The sequence below is a fragment of the Prosopis cineraria genome, unplaced genomic scaffold, assembly GCF_029017545.1.
Source record: "Prosopis cineraria cultivar Desert tree isolate PC_DT_omini unplaced genomic scaffold, ASM2901754v1 PC1253, whole genome shotgun sequence".
In the NCBI taxonomy this organism is placed as follows: domain Eukaryota; kingdom Viridiplantae; phylum Streptophyta; class Magnoliopsida; order Fabales; family Fabaceae; genus Prosopis; species Prosopis cineraria.
The window spans coordinates 4,639-20,456 of NW_026556578.1; the positions used below are offsets into that span (position 1 = coordinate 4,639).

Consider the following 15,818-nt stretch of genomic DNA (forward strand, 5'->3'; position numbering starts at 1 on the left):
GCTGTCATTATGCCGTTTAGGAAGACTCTGTTCTTTTAAATAAACCGGTGACCTTCGTATGTAAATAATTCCATACGATCTTCCTAACTTGTTTAATTACTCTCTCCTGTCCTTGTCCTGTGTACAGACCACAGAATCATTTTACCTAATTCACGAAAATTTAGAAAAGAAGTTAAGTTGGTTGTTTACAATTAATTTGTAAGAAAATCGTGATAATTTTTGAGCTACCGCTGCAATTAATTCACTATATTTTTACTCTTTTCCACTGACTAGAGAAAATGGAACAGTAATTAAGGATATTATGAAATAAAATGCTATTTAATATAGTGAATACAAGTGTATTGGGCCTTATATTAACTATCAAGGACCGAGGGCAGATATGTATATGAAAATATTAATAAACTGATTTCTCATAATCTCAATAGTTGACCCTTATCCTCCCTTAAAAAAAAAAAAAAGGTCGACACTTTAAAAAAGATACATTACCTTCACAATGTTGACTGGGTTTGAAAGACTCGATTCCTGTCACGTAAGAGACTGAATGTTAATGCCCATTCACATCGTGTTTGACCTGGAAGGGTACGGACAACCGTGTCGGTGTGTTACTTTTTTTTTTTTTTTGGCACCAAGTGTGTTACTTTTATTTGAATAAGACAGGAAACACTTTCATTCGGAGAGAAATAAAAAGCAAAACCAGTACACAGCCAATTAAGGAAAATGTTACTGCTAGTAGTCGTAATTACCCAAAAGAAAAAAAAAACGGATAAATATATTAATGTAATCGTCATAATACCTAATGGTAAATCAAGACACATAGGAATAGAGTGCTAAGTCCAATGTAAGTCTGGCATCGGCTAGGCCCATTAGAAGGCCCAGAATGACACTCAATGTAAGCGTGGACCGAAGTTTAGTTTGCAAACCCCACCTACGTAAATATGGAATCGATGTCGATTGGGCCGATGGAAGCCATATCCAGGCCCATGAAGAGCACATTACCTTCGGTTAAAAAAAATGGTTTTTTGGGGTTAGCCAAAAAAAAAAAAGGAATGTCTTTTGGGGCTTAAATGAAAAATAATAAAAACGACATTTTTTTCGTATTAAAGAATGAATATACAATATATATATTTTTTTAACTTTCAGTCCAAAAAAACATGGGGCCAGAAAATCGTCACATTTTCACTGAGTTAAAACGATTCTTTCCCAACCACCGGGTTAAAAAGATGGCCATTGAGCTAATAGTGATTGAGTAAAAGAAATGCAACTTTTCTTACACGGGAGAAATACGGCTACAAGATGTTTAAATATGACGTAGTAATAAAAATAAGTGCTAGATAATTTTGTATGAAAATGATATGTCTTAATAAACTAACAGTGATATCAGTATAATTCATGTATTCCGATGACAATGTTAAGCATTATTTATTTTTTTTTAGTTACTTAAGATATTTCTACAACCGGCATGGTGACCGCCATATGATTAATCTCTCAAAAAATTTGAATGTCATTTAAGGATTGTTTTCTCTCAAAAAATGAATCTTAAAATAATGTTTAAGAGGCCCAAACTACTAACAATAATATGTTAAACATTATTATGGCTTATAAGGCTTCAAAATCATTTTTTTAAAAAAACCATTTGATATAATAAAAAATAACGCAGGTGTTTGATATTTTATTATTTTTGTAATTAAATGTTATACTTTTTTATGACATACATGCATCTAATAAGGGAAAAATGATAGTGCTTATAATTTAATAAATTATAATTTTATTTTAAAACACATAATTGTAGATGCAGGAATTGAGGAGAGAGAGATACGCTTGATTTGTTTGGTTCAGAATAAATAACATTGAAATTGTCAGAAATACATTTGTCATAAATTTAATATAATTTTTTGTTATATTCTTTTTTTATTGTAGGAGAATTTATGGTCATTTTTAAATTGAATATGAGAGTTGCTTGATTTGAATATCTCCATTCCACTCAAAGAATAATTTGTGTACATATTTACTCTTTTTTTTTTTCCTTCTCTTACTAATGTCTTAAATTTTTAATGCAGCAGTTGATATAAATTTTTGACAAGAAAAATACATATATAAAAGACAAATTCTTAAATAAAGTAGGCGCATCACATTATTTATAATTTATCACATTTCAAGTCATTTAAATAAAATTTTATGTAATATTATTTTAATTAATTTTATTCTGATAACAGAATGAATATTTACTTTCTCACATTTTCTATAGAGTATCATCAATGTTAAAGTTAATTTATATTTAATATCACTTGAATATCGTGTTTTATTATACAAGCAATAAATAAAATGACACACCTCATTTATTTAAAAAAATTTTATACAAGAAATTGCAAAAGTTGTAAGAAATTAGTGTAATAACGAGTAGATGTGCAAATTTGGGTGGGCTAGGAGAGTCCAGGCTCAACTCAAACAGGCCCAAATCCAAATATATTTAATTTTAAAGTCTAAATAATCAAGTTCAGCTCGAATTTTTTTGAATTTTGAGTGGCTCGAATATTTGAATTTTATATTTAAAATTATTTTTATTAAATTTTGTTACTTTAAAATTAATTATTTTATTTTATAAAAAATATAAATATGTATTTTTTGGATATTCAAATGATGTATATGACCCAAACACATGGTATTTTAGTGTAAAATAACGTAAAAATGTTAGAGTTAATTAATATTTATTATATATTATATTTTTTTAAAATGTTATATTTTTTATTTGGGTATTTGAAGAAGCTCTTACTCTATGGGCCTTAGCCCAAACATAAAAAAAGTCATATTTTTCTTAAGCTAGTCTTAAGTTTTTTCAAGCAAATTTAAGTTAGCTCGAATTACCAATTTTAATAATAAGTAATGACTAACCAGTGAAAAGGTGCATTGCAAATAAGATATTTTCTCTATTTAAAAATGTAAAATATTTTTATCCAAATTTCACTCTTAATAAAAGCAGGTATTTATCTTTCAACTAATTCAATTTTTTATATTTACTTTTATTTAATAGGGTATTTTATTTTAAAATAAATATAGAGTGATTCATTCATTAAGGATATTTTTTTTTAAAAAATAATGATTTCATTTTAAAAAATTAAAAATATTTTATATTTTTTAATATTTAATACTTTAAAAAATATTTTATATTTTTCACCGGAAGTAGTAGGATGCATGACCTCTACTAATATCTAGCAAATTAATTTATTTAATCACATGTGCTGGCGGTGAAGAACCTTTGTCAGAGAAAAAAAAAATGTCAAGGAAAAGAGCGGGCAGATCCTAAAGTCCTTATCTGTAGCTGTCGGACAAGCAAATCCAATTTAATAATCTATTTTACCTTATCTAGCGCAAGCTGTAAGAAATAATAATCGCCAAATGCATCTTATCTGTTGAACGTAAATCCGACGGTCATGGCTTGTTATTACAGTTCCCTGTTAGATATATTGATTTCAAAATCCAACGGCTCAGATACCTTTGACTGTGATGTAAGAAGGTGGGGACTGCCAATTTGCCATTTAGAAGCGACTCGAGTCTCGAGAGGTGGCTGGCATTTCCGCTCCCTGGTTTGGCGCTCTCATCCTCATCTCGCAGTTCGGTCTTGAAGTTCGCTCTTGCTGTCCTGGTTTGAGCTTTCGGGAAGTTCCCGGTGTCTGCTTTATCTCTGGTTGACATCTGATTTTGTGTCTGCAACTCTGCTAGGGTTTTACTTTAGCTGCGATCTCTCCTCTAGCCGCTTCTTTTCCAATCGCGGCGTTTGGATTTTCAGTGCTTCTTCTACTGATTTTCTTTTCTAGGAATCATTTTGAGTAATATTTGGAGATTGGAACAAGGGCTCTGAGCTTCCTTGGACGCGGCACATTTTTCAGTTAGCGACCGGTAATTGTCCTTCTGGGGATTGGGTTCGTTTAGATTTGAGTTCTGTGGTCTTTCTGATTTTCTACGGCTGGCTTATAATTCCTTCATTGCTGGAAATTGTTCTACTAGTTCTAAGTGGAAGAATTATATTTGGGACTTAAGGATCGCTGGAAAGGACTAGCGTTTATCTGAAAACCTAGTATTTCTTAATGTTCAGTTTCACTCCATATTAGATTACAATAATTTTGATGCCAACCGTCTGTTGTATAATTTTACGCCCAAACTTGAAGAGCCTGATGCTTGAAAATCACCTTAATTTCCTTTCCTCTTTTAGTAAGTGTTCATTATATTATTGCGGGGTTTCAAGATATTATTAATAATAATATACTAAAAATTAAATTTTCTTTTCCGGGAATTTCTCAACAGTCAAGTTATTTCACCCCCCTTAAGTTATTTCTGGGACAAGCAGTAGCGGTGTTCATATTTCCATGATTGGTATTGGACGTTAATCTGAAGGCGACAGTCCCTGTCTAATGGTATAGTGGTTGAAATCTTGTGCATGACGATGGCAAAGAGTAGTAGGTACTCTGAAGGTTATTGTGGCAATGCAGTAGCGCCAGCTGGTGAGTCAGAGGGGTCTGGTAGCTCAGGACAAATTGACACTGAAATAACTGTTTCAGAGGACTCAAGCGTTCCCACTAGGAAATGTATTAGTTTAAATTCAAGCCACCGTGACCCCTTTGGTGTTCCCATGCAAGTTCTCCCCTTGTCTAAATTATCACCATTTGAAAGAAAAGATTTGGTACGTAGGTTGAGATCAGAGCTTGAACAGATTCGTCTACTCCAGAAAAAAGGTGAACTACAAAGAACAAATACTATTACATTGTCATCCTCTAGTGATATTCTTAGCTGTAATAACGGACAAAATGGACCCAGAATAGTGAACAATAAAAAACCATCTGTGTCCAATTCTGTATCAGGGAAGAAATTGAATCCAGCTGGTAACAAGTCGCGGGCATGGAACCGAGCCTCTACTGGGAAGTTTGCGTCTGCAGCACAGACTTGTTCGCCAAACACTGCAAATGCTATGCTGATGAAACAGTGTGAGGCATTGTTGAAACGTTTGATGAATCATCAGTATGCTTGGGTTTTCAACACCCCTGTAGATGTTGTGAAGTTGAATCTTCCAGATTATTTCACCATAATTAAGCATCCTATGGATTTGGGAACAGTAAAAGGCAAGATAACATCGGGAGCTTACTCAAGTCCATTGGAATTTGTTGCCGATGTAAGGACTACATTTTCAAATGCAATGACTTATAATCCCCCTGGAAATGATGTCCATATCATGGCTGACACCCTTAGTAAATATTTTGAAGTGAGATGGAAAGCAATTGAGAAGAAACTACCTAGAACTGATCCTCTTCCATTGCCAGAAAAATCAGACACTCTTGGAGCAGTGGAAACTGCTAGACCAATGCCTCCATCGAAGAAGAGGAAAATCACTTCATTGCCACTGAGTTCAGATGTGAGGCCACCTGCTAAGCGGATTATGACAGATGAAGAGAAGAACAGCTTAGGCAGAGAATTGGAGTCTTTGCTGGGAGAATTGCCTGTACATATCATTGATTTCTTGAAAGAAAAAAGTTTGAACGGCAGAGATTGTGGAGAGGAAGAGATTGAGATTGATATTGATGATCTGAGTGATGATACTTTGTTTACACTACGGAAGCTTTTGGATGACTATTTGCAAGAGAAGCAAAAGGATATTTCTAAAGCTGAACCATGTGAAATAGAGGTATTCAACCTCCCACATGACTCTTTGGCCCAAAATAAAAATAAAAATAATAATAATAATAACAACCTCCCACATGACTCCTTAGAAATTGTTTGTATGGCACTTTGTCTGATCTCACTTACATTTATCTAAATCTATTGTTGCAGCTGTTAAATGATTCTGGACCTAGCAATTCGTCATTGCAGCCTTTCAAAGGTTATACAAAGTGTCCGAATGTGTGGGCAAGTGCGTGTACTCTAAATTGGCTTTTCATTTAATTATTTTCTTCTTGTAGGTAATGACCTAGCTGATGAGGACGTAGAAATTGGTGGCAATGAGCCCCCTGTATCAAGTTGTCCACCTGAGGGGAGTGAAAAGGATAGAACACATGGAATTAATCAACGTTTGAGTCCAGGAAGCTCCGGTGGTTAGTGACTATTGACGCTTCTGTGATGCTTTTTTGTGCTATATGATTATGATACTTTCTAATGCACGTGATGTGGCTAAAATGACTTTATATGTGATAGTACTTAATACCTATTTGATGTGGCTAATATGTAGGCATTTATAGGATACAGGTGGGACATAATGTGGGAAAAGAGACCTTTTTGAAATAAAATTTTCATGTACAATTTACTTTATGAATTTATTCTAAATATTAATATTAAACTATCCTATTGGTTTTGAGCTACTTAATATTATGCTCTTTTTTATCTTGCTCAGCATTTTGGTTTTATTTTGTTCTTTGATTAATGAGATTTTGTGTTTTCCCGCACTCTCTTGAGGTTTCACTGTGGATATTGAATCTTTGATATGTAATGATTTTTGGATGTTAGCCTTGATAATATCTGAATTTAAATTGCGATTGGGATTTGAATGTAAACATGTTTTCTCTATTAACTTCTTGAATTATGTCTCCGAATCCGTATATCTTAAAAAAAGTTATCAATAGGACTGTTTTTCAATTTATGTCTATGTTCAAGTAGCAGAGGGGGAGTTTGTTTTAGAGGAAAGTTAGAGATTTATTTTTAGTTCTGCGTTTCTTTAATTGTGTCAACAATCAGCTTTTGTTGAGGATTTAGCTCTGCAGGTTAAATTTCCAACTACTTAAATCTTAGCAAGGGGAAGTAGCCTTAATTCTTAGTTTGCTAGGACTTCTGTCATTAAAAGTTCTAGGGGAGGATGGCAATTAATAGATGTTCCTGAGCCAAGTATTTGTGTCTTTTTTTCCCCACTGATATGTGAAATGTGTTGAGCATTTCTAAAAATGATCTTTTTCATTTTCTTTTCAATTAGACAGTATGTAATAGATAAAATGTTGAAGAGATTGCAATTTTAAAGGATGGCTTATTGCTTCCGTCATTTTAACAAGATTTGTGGCTTTTATCTCTGTCTTCATTTTCCTTCCCCCCCCCCCCCAATTTAATATATCTTAGTAGGAAATGCATACAAAAGGAGGACTTAAATACATCCATGTTTAGCATTTTAGAACTAGTTTCGCACATAAACTTCCCTTGCTTGTTCGTTTTGCTGAGTTATAGTGTTATGGTATCTTGTGAAAATTAATCAGTGAAGATAATTGTTCCACAGTATTGTGTCTTCTATAAGGAATTGAGATATTTAACACATGGCATGAAAATGAAAGATGAAAATAAAATAGGGAGGCTTTTGGAACTTTAAGGAGGAGTGAGAGGTGGCATCCTTTTCGAGGACTCTGTCTGAGATGCGTTATGTGCATTGCTGTGCCATTTATGCCTTAATTTTAATGAAACTAGAGTAAAAAGAAAAAAAAAAGAAACTCAGAAGTTATCATACAGTTCAAGTTATATTAACCCTTGATATTAAACTCCGAATTCTTTTGAGGGAGTTTTGCAAACTTAGAAGCAATTTTTCCAATGCTTGAGCTAAAAAAGGCATGATTTGGAATTGGTTTTCCGGTGATAGTTTTTTACAATAAGCTTAAATGATATTAGTTGGATCAATAAGACAGTTAATTGAAAGCAAACTTATTGTAGGATTTATCTTGAACCATTTCTGATTCCGGAATGTTTTAAATCAAAAATTGGTACTCAATAGATTTGAATGATTACCTACACAATATTCTAAGATTAAATCAAAAAATAAAGGAGATATTCAGAATTGTACTAACTATAGAGGGATTAAACTCATGAGCCACACAATGAAATTGTGGGAGAAAGTAATTGAGCACAGGTTGAGATTGGAGACAAGTATTTCTGAGAATCAATTTGGTTTTATGCCAGGTAGATCAACTACAGAGGCGATTTATCTACTAAGGGGATTAATGGAAAAGTATCGTTGTAAAGATAAAGATCTACACATGGTTTTTATTGATTTGGAAAAAGCTTATGACCGTATATCAAGAGAAGTGCTTTGGAAAGCGTTGGAAAAAAAGGGAGTACGAATTGCTTATATTAAAGCCATACAAGATATGTATGAGGGGGTAAAAACTAGTATAAGAACGCCTAGTGGTCAAACAAAGGATTTTTCTATAAAGATTGGATTACATCAGGGATCATCTCTGAGTCCTTATTTGTTCAACTTGATTTTAAATGTTTTGACGGAACATATTCAAGAGGAAATCCCGAAATGTATGCTCTTCGCGGATGATATAGTTCTTATAGCAGAGACAAGAGAAGAGGTTAATTGCAAACTTGAGTTATGGAGGAGGACATTGGAGTCGAAAGGTTTTCGTCTGAGTAGAAGTAAGACGGAATATTTATATTGTAAATTTGGTAAAGGACTATTTGAAAATAATTTGGAAGTGAAATTGGGAGATCAAATTATACCTCAAGTGGAAAAGTTTAGATATTTGGGAGCCATTATTCAAAATGATGGCGAAATCAGTGGAGATATTTCACATAGAATTCAAGCTGGGTGGTTTAATTGGAGAAAAGCTAAAGGAGTTATTTGTGACCGTAAGGTGCCTAATAAACTTAAAGGAAAGTTTTATCGTACTGCTATCAGACCGGCAATGTTATATAGTAGTGAATGCTGGGCTCTAACGGGACAGCAAGAGCATAAAGTTGGAGTAGCAGAGATGAGAATGTTACGATAGATGTGCGGACATACACGTAAAGATAAAATTCGAAATGAGCACATACGTGAAAAAGTGAGGGTGGCACCTATTGTGGAAAAAATGGTAGAAAATCGGTTGAGATGGTTTGGGCATGTACAAAGAAGACCAAGGGAGGCACCAGTGAGAAGAGTGGAACATATAACTTTGAGTCCGATTAAGAGAGGTAGAGGAAGGCCTAAGAGAACACTCTTGGAAGTTGTTGAACGTGATCTCTTAATTAATAATATTTCTAAAAGCTTAATAAATGATAGAGCACAATGGCGTCTTGCAATCCATGTAGCCGACCCCACCTAGTGGGATAAAGGCTTGTTGTTGTTGTTGTATCTAATTATCCAATTTTTGGAGTTTGTCCAACACCCCTTAATATATGAAACAACAGTCAAGTGGTGTTTCTAATTTTACAATTGTGATTTCTATCTAATAAACATTTTTCATTTTCTTTATATTGTTAACTTTGATTCTGTATTTTTTAAAATGATGAGTATTGGTGTGTATTTATATATTTCAGTCTGAGTCCATGTTCTAATTGTACTCATCGAATGTGAAAAGTCTCAAGCATCTGTTCTGTAACACTTGTTCTAGAGGATAAATTTTGTAAGATCTGACAACACCACCTAAGAGGAAGGGTGGATTGGGTGTTTAGCAAATTTTCAACTTTTAAAAGATTTTTTACAACGCTGAGCTTGATTAACAATGGAAGCAAGAAGTTTGTTAAAATAAGTTTGGTTAAACTTCTAAGGAATCAATTGTAAAGGTTTCAACAAACAATAAATGAAATAGATTTAAATGTCCTTTTGAAGAATTGATTGAAGAGCTTTGACAAGAATGAATAGATACTCAAAACAAGGAAATTGGAAATACTTGTCAAAACAAAGTATTTTGAAATGCAAGGTGAAACAATGATAAATTCGAAGTGCATAAAATGGAGAGATAAGAGTAGAGAGATTGCACAAATCAATTTATTCTTGTTCAATCCATCCACTTGGTTTATATTTAGTCCTCAGAAACCCTATGAGATTTTCTTCACGAAATATTGCAAGTTTAAATTAGGTACTTGTGAATCATTACAATTCCTCACTTAAGGACAGCAAGCACTTGACAACTCTCTGAACTCAATTCAAGGGAACTCTTCCCTTAATTCTCTCAAGAATGATACAAGAGTGATTCCTAATAATTTCTCCCTTTAAGAGATGGTAGGAATGATTGAAGTTCACTTAGATAAACTTTCTCAAATAAGTATCGCAATTATGCCTTCAAACCAGAAATACCAGAGCTTTTTCAAAAATTTATGCAAAGATGATAGAGAACAATTAATGCATCATTGATTCATTACCTACTCACTTAAATGAGATTCTATTTATAGTGTGAGCATGATTATAGCCATTTGGGACCTCAACTAGCTGTTTAGAGATGTTGCCTAGCGTATGTAGAAGTAGAAATTGAGAAAAAAATACTTTATTTGCGAAACTCATTGAATACATATTAGAACACTAAAACATGCATGTTTTAGGTTCATCCTTGCATAGATGAGTAGTATAGAAAGGCTTTAGGAAAGCTTGGTCTAGTATACACATGGAGGCTCACTGAAAACTTGCATGTTTTAAGAAGGTAGAAACACAAGCTTCTTTGGAGTACTGAAATGTGTGGAGGCTATTAGGATCGCATGAGAAATACATGCAAGAAGTGAAAGACCTTTTGAACACTTTGAAAAACATATGATTGAGATTAAGATGAAATAAATTAGTTCAAGTATTCAAGGCTTAGACTTAGGCAAACTTGAGTGTAATGAGGCTGAGTAGGCTCAAGAACTCAAGTTGAACAGTTAGGCTAATACTCATGATGATGAGAACTTAAACTTTTGAGGATAAGAAGTTAAGAACCTTTGTTGATACTGTCATTCTTAAACTCACGTGTTTTAAGTGCTCAGAACCAAGCCCCTTTCTGGCACTCTAAAACTCACGAGCTTAACTTCTTAAGCTTGCGTGTTTGAATAAGGCAGAAACACCTTCTCTGGAGCTCTAAAACTTGTGTGTTTGATAATCACAAAATGAAAGGCATTTTGGAACTCTTAAACTCATAAGTATGTCTCTAAAACTTGGGAGTATGCCATGCAACACACAAAGAACAATCTAAGGTATTCACTCTGGAACACGTGTTTTGAATAGAACTCATGAGGATGAGGTGGTGAACATGAAATGTACTAGGATGTACAAGGATATTGTCCAAGTTTCAAAGCAATATGTATGAGAGCTTAAGACGTGTTTATCAAAATTTTTGTTACCATGTTATGAAAATGCAAGCTTTCTATTAAAACTAGTTTTTAACATAACAACTAAGAGAATAAAAAGAGTAAACTTATTTATATCAAGTCTTTTCTTGTTCTTACTCCTTTGCCCTCTTGGAATGGTGTTGACATTATTGATTATATAATTTGCACAAACAAAACCTTTTCTTGAGTTTTGTTATCATCAAAAAGTATTCAACAAATTTGGCTCTTCATGTTTTTCTCTATGGCCACTTTATGCTGTTGTTTAGTTGTATGAAGCCCGATTAAATTATTAAATGTATTTTTCCCTTATTTCTATTATCTGATTGTTGGTGGTGATATCTGGATGTCCAAATTCAGATACAGGCTCTAGTAGTTCCTCTGATAGTGAAGCTGATGATGCTAAAGCAAGTCAAGCGAACGCATCAGAGGTATGAGTGGGAAATGGAAGTTGTTTATCTCTTATTATTGAATGTCAGCATTTTGGCCCTCTAATTCCCAATGCTGTTTTCTTTTGGGTTCTCTTTGATGATTTTGTGGCAACTTTCACTGCAATTATTTATCTTTGTTCTTCTCCAGGTACCAGAAAATTTGGGGTCTGGACCTCAGTTGGATGAAAAGACCGGGGTTGTTGATACTCTGGAGAGACAACGTGAGTGATTGTTCTTGGCCTGGCCTGCTTGTTTGTCAACTATTTTTTGGTTAAACTATTACTGTTACCATGGAAAATGAATTATGATCAGCTTGCGTGGAGTGTCCAGTACACTCTAATTATTTGACCTTCCTGTGGTGTATGCTTTGTTTTTCTCTTGTGGTGAATTTTATAATTTGTCTTCTGGATTCCTGCTACTAGGCAACGATTCAAACTTAGCATAGACCTTATGGAAATGGCCTGTTGAATTGATGTTGTTTGAAGGCTCTTTCTTTTTTTGGTCAATTGTTTACTCTTCTTGATTACTACAAAGTAGAAGATTGTAGAAACATGTTCTGTTGCTATAGATTCTTGTTGAAACTTTTAGGTTCAAGTTTTGGACTTCTGTTAAATTTTTATTCTTATTTCTTAACGCTGATTGTTTCTTTTAAAATTCAATGTCCTGACTGAAAAATATGATGTCAATATTGTTGTATCAAATGTTAGAATGTAGATATATAAACTACACGCAAGAGAGGAATGGGCACTGTACTGTCAACATTATTGACAAAAAAAAAAGTTATAGAAGTTAGGATATAACTCATATATGAAGTTAAGAGCCACTTTCAACTCAAACTGAAGCTATTGAGTGAAGGAATGCGAGTGGTTTATGTTTACTCGCTACTACACTCTTCACATTAAATAAAGCCATCGAACAGTATTTTTGGGTGAATGATATATATATTAAGAGATTGTTGTTGATAGAGCACAATAACATCAAGGGATCCATGTAACTAGTCTCATTAAGTGGGATAGAGTTTGTTGTTGCTGCAAACTCTTTCACACTGGAGTCTATTGGGCCTGTGGTGTGGAAATAGGACACCCTCTACAAAGTTGGATCTTCTTCATCTGAAATTTCACCTCTTTGTCTTCATTCCAATTTATAGCCGTTGGATTGATTTGAATGGTTACTGTGTTCTTTTCCTCATAAATCAAGGGGATGCAACATCTATTTCCTTTTCAGTTTATGTGGATTACAAATCTATAAAAATTAGAATGGAGACAGAGGGGATTTCAAGTGGAGAGGATCTGAATTTCCCCATATGCTTTATACTGTCATTTCATAATAATTATGAAGAGAGGAGTAGGGCAAAGATTAATATCTTAGCCACTTGTTCATGAAGACTCGATACTTTTGCAAAGGTTGCTTCATTTCAAAAGCTTAAGTGTGTAAAAGCACAGGCTCGTAATCTTGTGCGTGAAACTTATTTTATTGAGAGAATTGAAGGTGACAAGGACCAAACAAGAAGCCTGTGCTTTGTTATGTTCTTATAAAGATGTTGTCTTTGGAAGCACTTGCAAAGCTAATAAGGTGGCATAGAAAAGACAAACGTCTTAGTTACTGCATCTGCATAATTATGACTCTGTTGTTGCATGGTTATAATTTGGGCTATGGCAGTAATGATTTACTATCACTAGCCTTGAGGCCCCTTGCCTATTGTTCTAAATAATTCTATTTGTATTTGCAAGCTGGCTCTATATTCTTTTACAATCAAGATTCTCGGCTATCACACTGGCTTGAATTATTGATCTCTATATATTACAGAATCGCTAAGTAGGTTGGATCAACTTGAAGATAATCCTCAGCAAAAGCAAAGTTCTTTCGACTCAGACTGCTGTCAAGACGGTAAAAGAATATATCCAAGTCCCGGCCATTTATGTTTATATCAAATGCCTACTAATTAGCTTTTGAAAATGTTGTAGGGGACAGCGGTCCAAATGAGAGACAGGTCTCTCCAGGAAAACTCTATCGAGCTGCTCTATTGAAGAATCGGTTTGCTGATACCATCTTGAAAGCCCGAGAAAAAACTCTGGCACAGGTACAATTCAAAATCTGGGCTCCTTAAACTGTTGAACTTATGGCTGATCGGAAAAAAAAAAAAAAAGTGCTAAACTACGCTGCATGTAATCTGGCTGACATCAGGGTGAGAAGGGGGATCCTGAGAAATTGCGCCAGGAAAGGGAAAAACTCGAGATGGAGCGTCAGAAAGGTGAATTGGATGTGATATTAATATGCTTTTTTTTTTTTTAAGGATTACTTCGCCAGTTTAGGCTGTTCGACTTCATATATTAACAAGCCTATCTCCTGACTTAACTTCGATTATCATGGGAGCAGAAAAGGCCCGATTACAAGCAGAAGCAAAGGCTGCTGAAGATGCTCGAAAACAGGCAGAGGCAGAAGCTGCTGCAGAAGCCAGAAGAAAGAGGGAGCTTGAGAGAGAAGCTGCACGCCAAGCATTGCTACAGGTAAATGATCAGCGGATGAGTTGCTGGTACATATGTCCATCCTTTATCTCTGGATTTTATTCTAGCATATATTGGCACCCCTGCAGATTGAGAAGACTGTTGAAATCAATGAGAATTCACGCTTTCTTGAAGACTTGGAAATGCTCAGAGCTGCGCCGGCTGAGCAATTACCTAGCTCGGTAGATGAGACTAGTCCTGATCACTCACAGGACGGCTTGGGTAGTTTCAAGTTTGCGGGCGGAAATCCCTTGGAACAACTAGGATTGTATATGAAAGTGGATGATGAAGACGACGAAGGAGAGCCTCCTAGCGTTCCAAATCCTGTAAATGATGTGGAAGAGGGAGAGATTGATTAAATTATGCTGAACTTGTAATCGTGAAAGAATGTAACAGCATGTTGTCCTAAGAAAGAATATTGGTAAACTAAACTTATCCTAGTCCCAGGCAACCTCTTGAACTATTTAGTTCTTATGATTAATCCATCACAAAAGGGACGAAGCATCTTTTCTTGTGGTAGCATTCAGCCTCTAGGAGACACGACACGATATCGAGTTTCAGCTTCTCAAGACTACGAAAGGGCCGGTGTGATCAGAAACGGGGGTACTTTTTGGCCCCTTCCCATCAGGATGGCAGCTTGCATTAGCTTACTTTTGTGATAGTGGCCTTAACATCTCTTCGTCTAGTCAAATCTGTACAAAATATAGTCCTTTAGATTTTCATGATTATGGACGACTGATAGTAGAAGTAGCTCCATGCATCGTTTCCTCGATATGCTGTGTGCCTGTATTTGTAACTTGTTTGTTGTATTATTGGTACAATTTTGATAGTTTCAGTTTCATTTTCTGAGCACTTGATAGTGGAGTAAGGGCCGACAGAAGGACTAAGATGATCTTTAAACTTAAAAGAGGCCCAGTGAGCTACGGAAGGCCATCAATGTCATTATCATTCAATATCTTGTTTCAAGTATTCGAACTGCGATTAATATCTTATGAGTGAGGATGCGTGATGTATTTATCGTAGTTCCTATTGATTTCTGAAGTACTCTACAAACATTTGAAAAATGAATCATGCAGATCATAATTGATTGATGGTATAAGTGGTAGGGTTATTACGTTATACAAAAATTTCAACTTTAAGATAATACGTTACCCACAAAATCCATCTCAATTTTTTAACATGATTCAATATAGAAACTTATGATGAAATTTCTGTAGCCATTTAAAAATTATGATTTCATTCTAATAATTAAATTTTATACTCTTATATTTCTATATTTTATTAATTATTTGTGATTTTAATATTAAGTTTTTTAAGTAGAATTAAAATTGTGATTTTTTTTATATACTTTGATTCTAAATACATGTAACTAATGCTAATCGGCATGTTGATGATATGATATTGATATTAATATTTTATTATGCGACAAATAAAAATTGAATAACTACGCTTTTTTAATAACATTGTATCATGTTAATCTGAATAATAAATTGAATAACTTTGCATGGTAAATGGCATTGTATGGAAGTTATAATTGTTTAAAAATGTCACCATGACACTCCTTTCATCTCCATATATAAGGTATTTTTAAAAATTTATTTTATCTTTAAATATAAAAAGTGTTATGATGTTTTTAAATAATTAAATAATTTTGCCTTTATCTTGAAAAATGAAGGAGACATTAATTATGTGTTATACCAACCATACGTGACATTATTAGAGACAAAATTGAAAAATCATTTTAATGTTATATTATTTCGACTAAATAACAAACGTTTATTGATGTGTACGATTTGATTAAAAATATCTTATATATAAAGACAAATGAAAGTAGTCTATAAGTAAATGGTATTGGTGTGGTAGTTATGAT

At 34.0% G+C, this 15,818-nt stretch overlaps 1 protein-coding gene across 3 annotated transcripts; it reads left to right on the forward strand.

Annotated features, from left to right (window-relative positions):
- The first annotated feature begins 3,539 nt into the window (after positions 1 to 3,539).
- Positions 3,540 to 14,789, forward strand: LOC129299671 (transcription factor GTE8-like). 3 transcript variants are annotated; one of them, XM_054938136.1, is made up of 11 exons: positions 3,540 to 4,727; positions 4,854 to 5,671; positions 5,818 to 5,866; positions 5,946 to 6,077; positions 11,374 to 11,444; positions 11,593 to 11,665; positions 13,251 to 13,331; positions 13,409 to 13,524; positions 13,629 to 13,695; positions 13,821 to 13,951; positions 14,038 to 14,789. In XM_054938136.1, exons 1-11 carry the CDS (start codon positions 4,433 to 4,435, stop codon positions 14,305 to 14,307), a joined length of 2,103 nt encoding a protein of 700 aa, XP_054794111.1. In that variant the 5' UTR covers positions 3,540 to 4,432; the 3' UTR covers positions 14,308 to 14,789. The 3 variants fall into 3 exon arrangements, with proteins under 3 accessions (XP_054794111.1, XP_054794110.1, XP_054794109.1); XM_054938135.1 differs by having other exon boundaries at positions 3,540 to 3,894; positions 4,300 to 5,671; XM_054938134.1 differs by having other exon boundaries at positions 3,540 to 5,671.
- Positions 14,790 to 15,818: the final 1,029 nt, after the last annotated feature.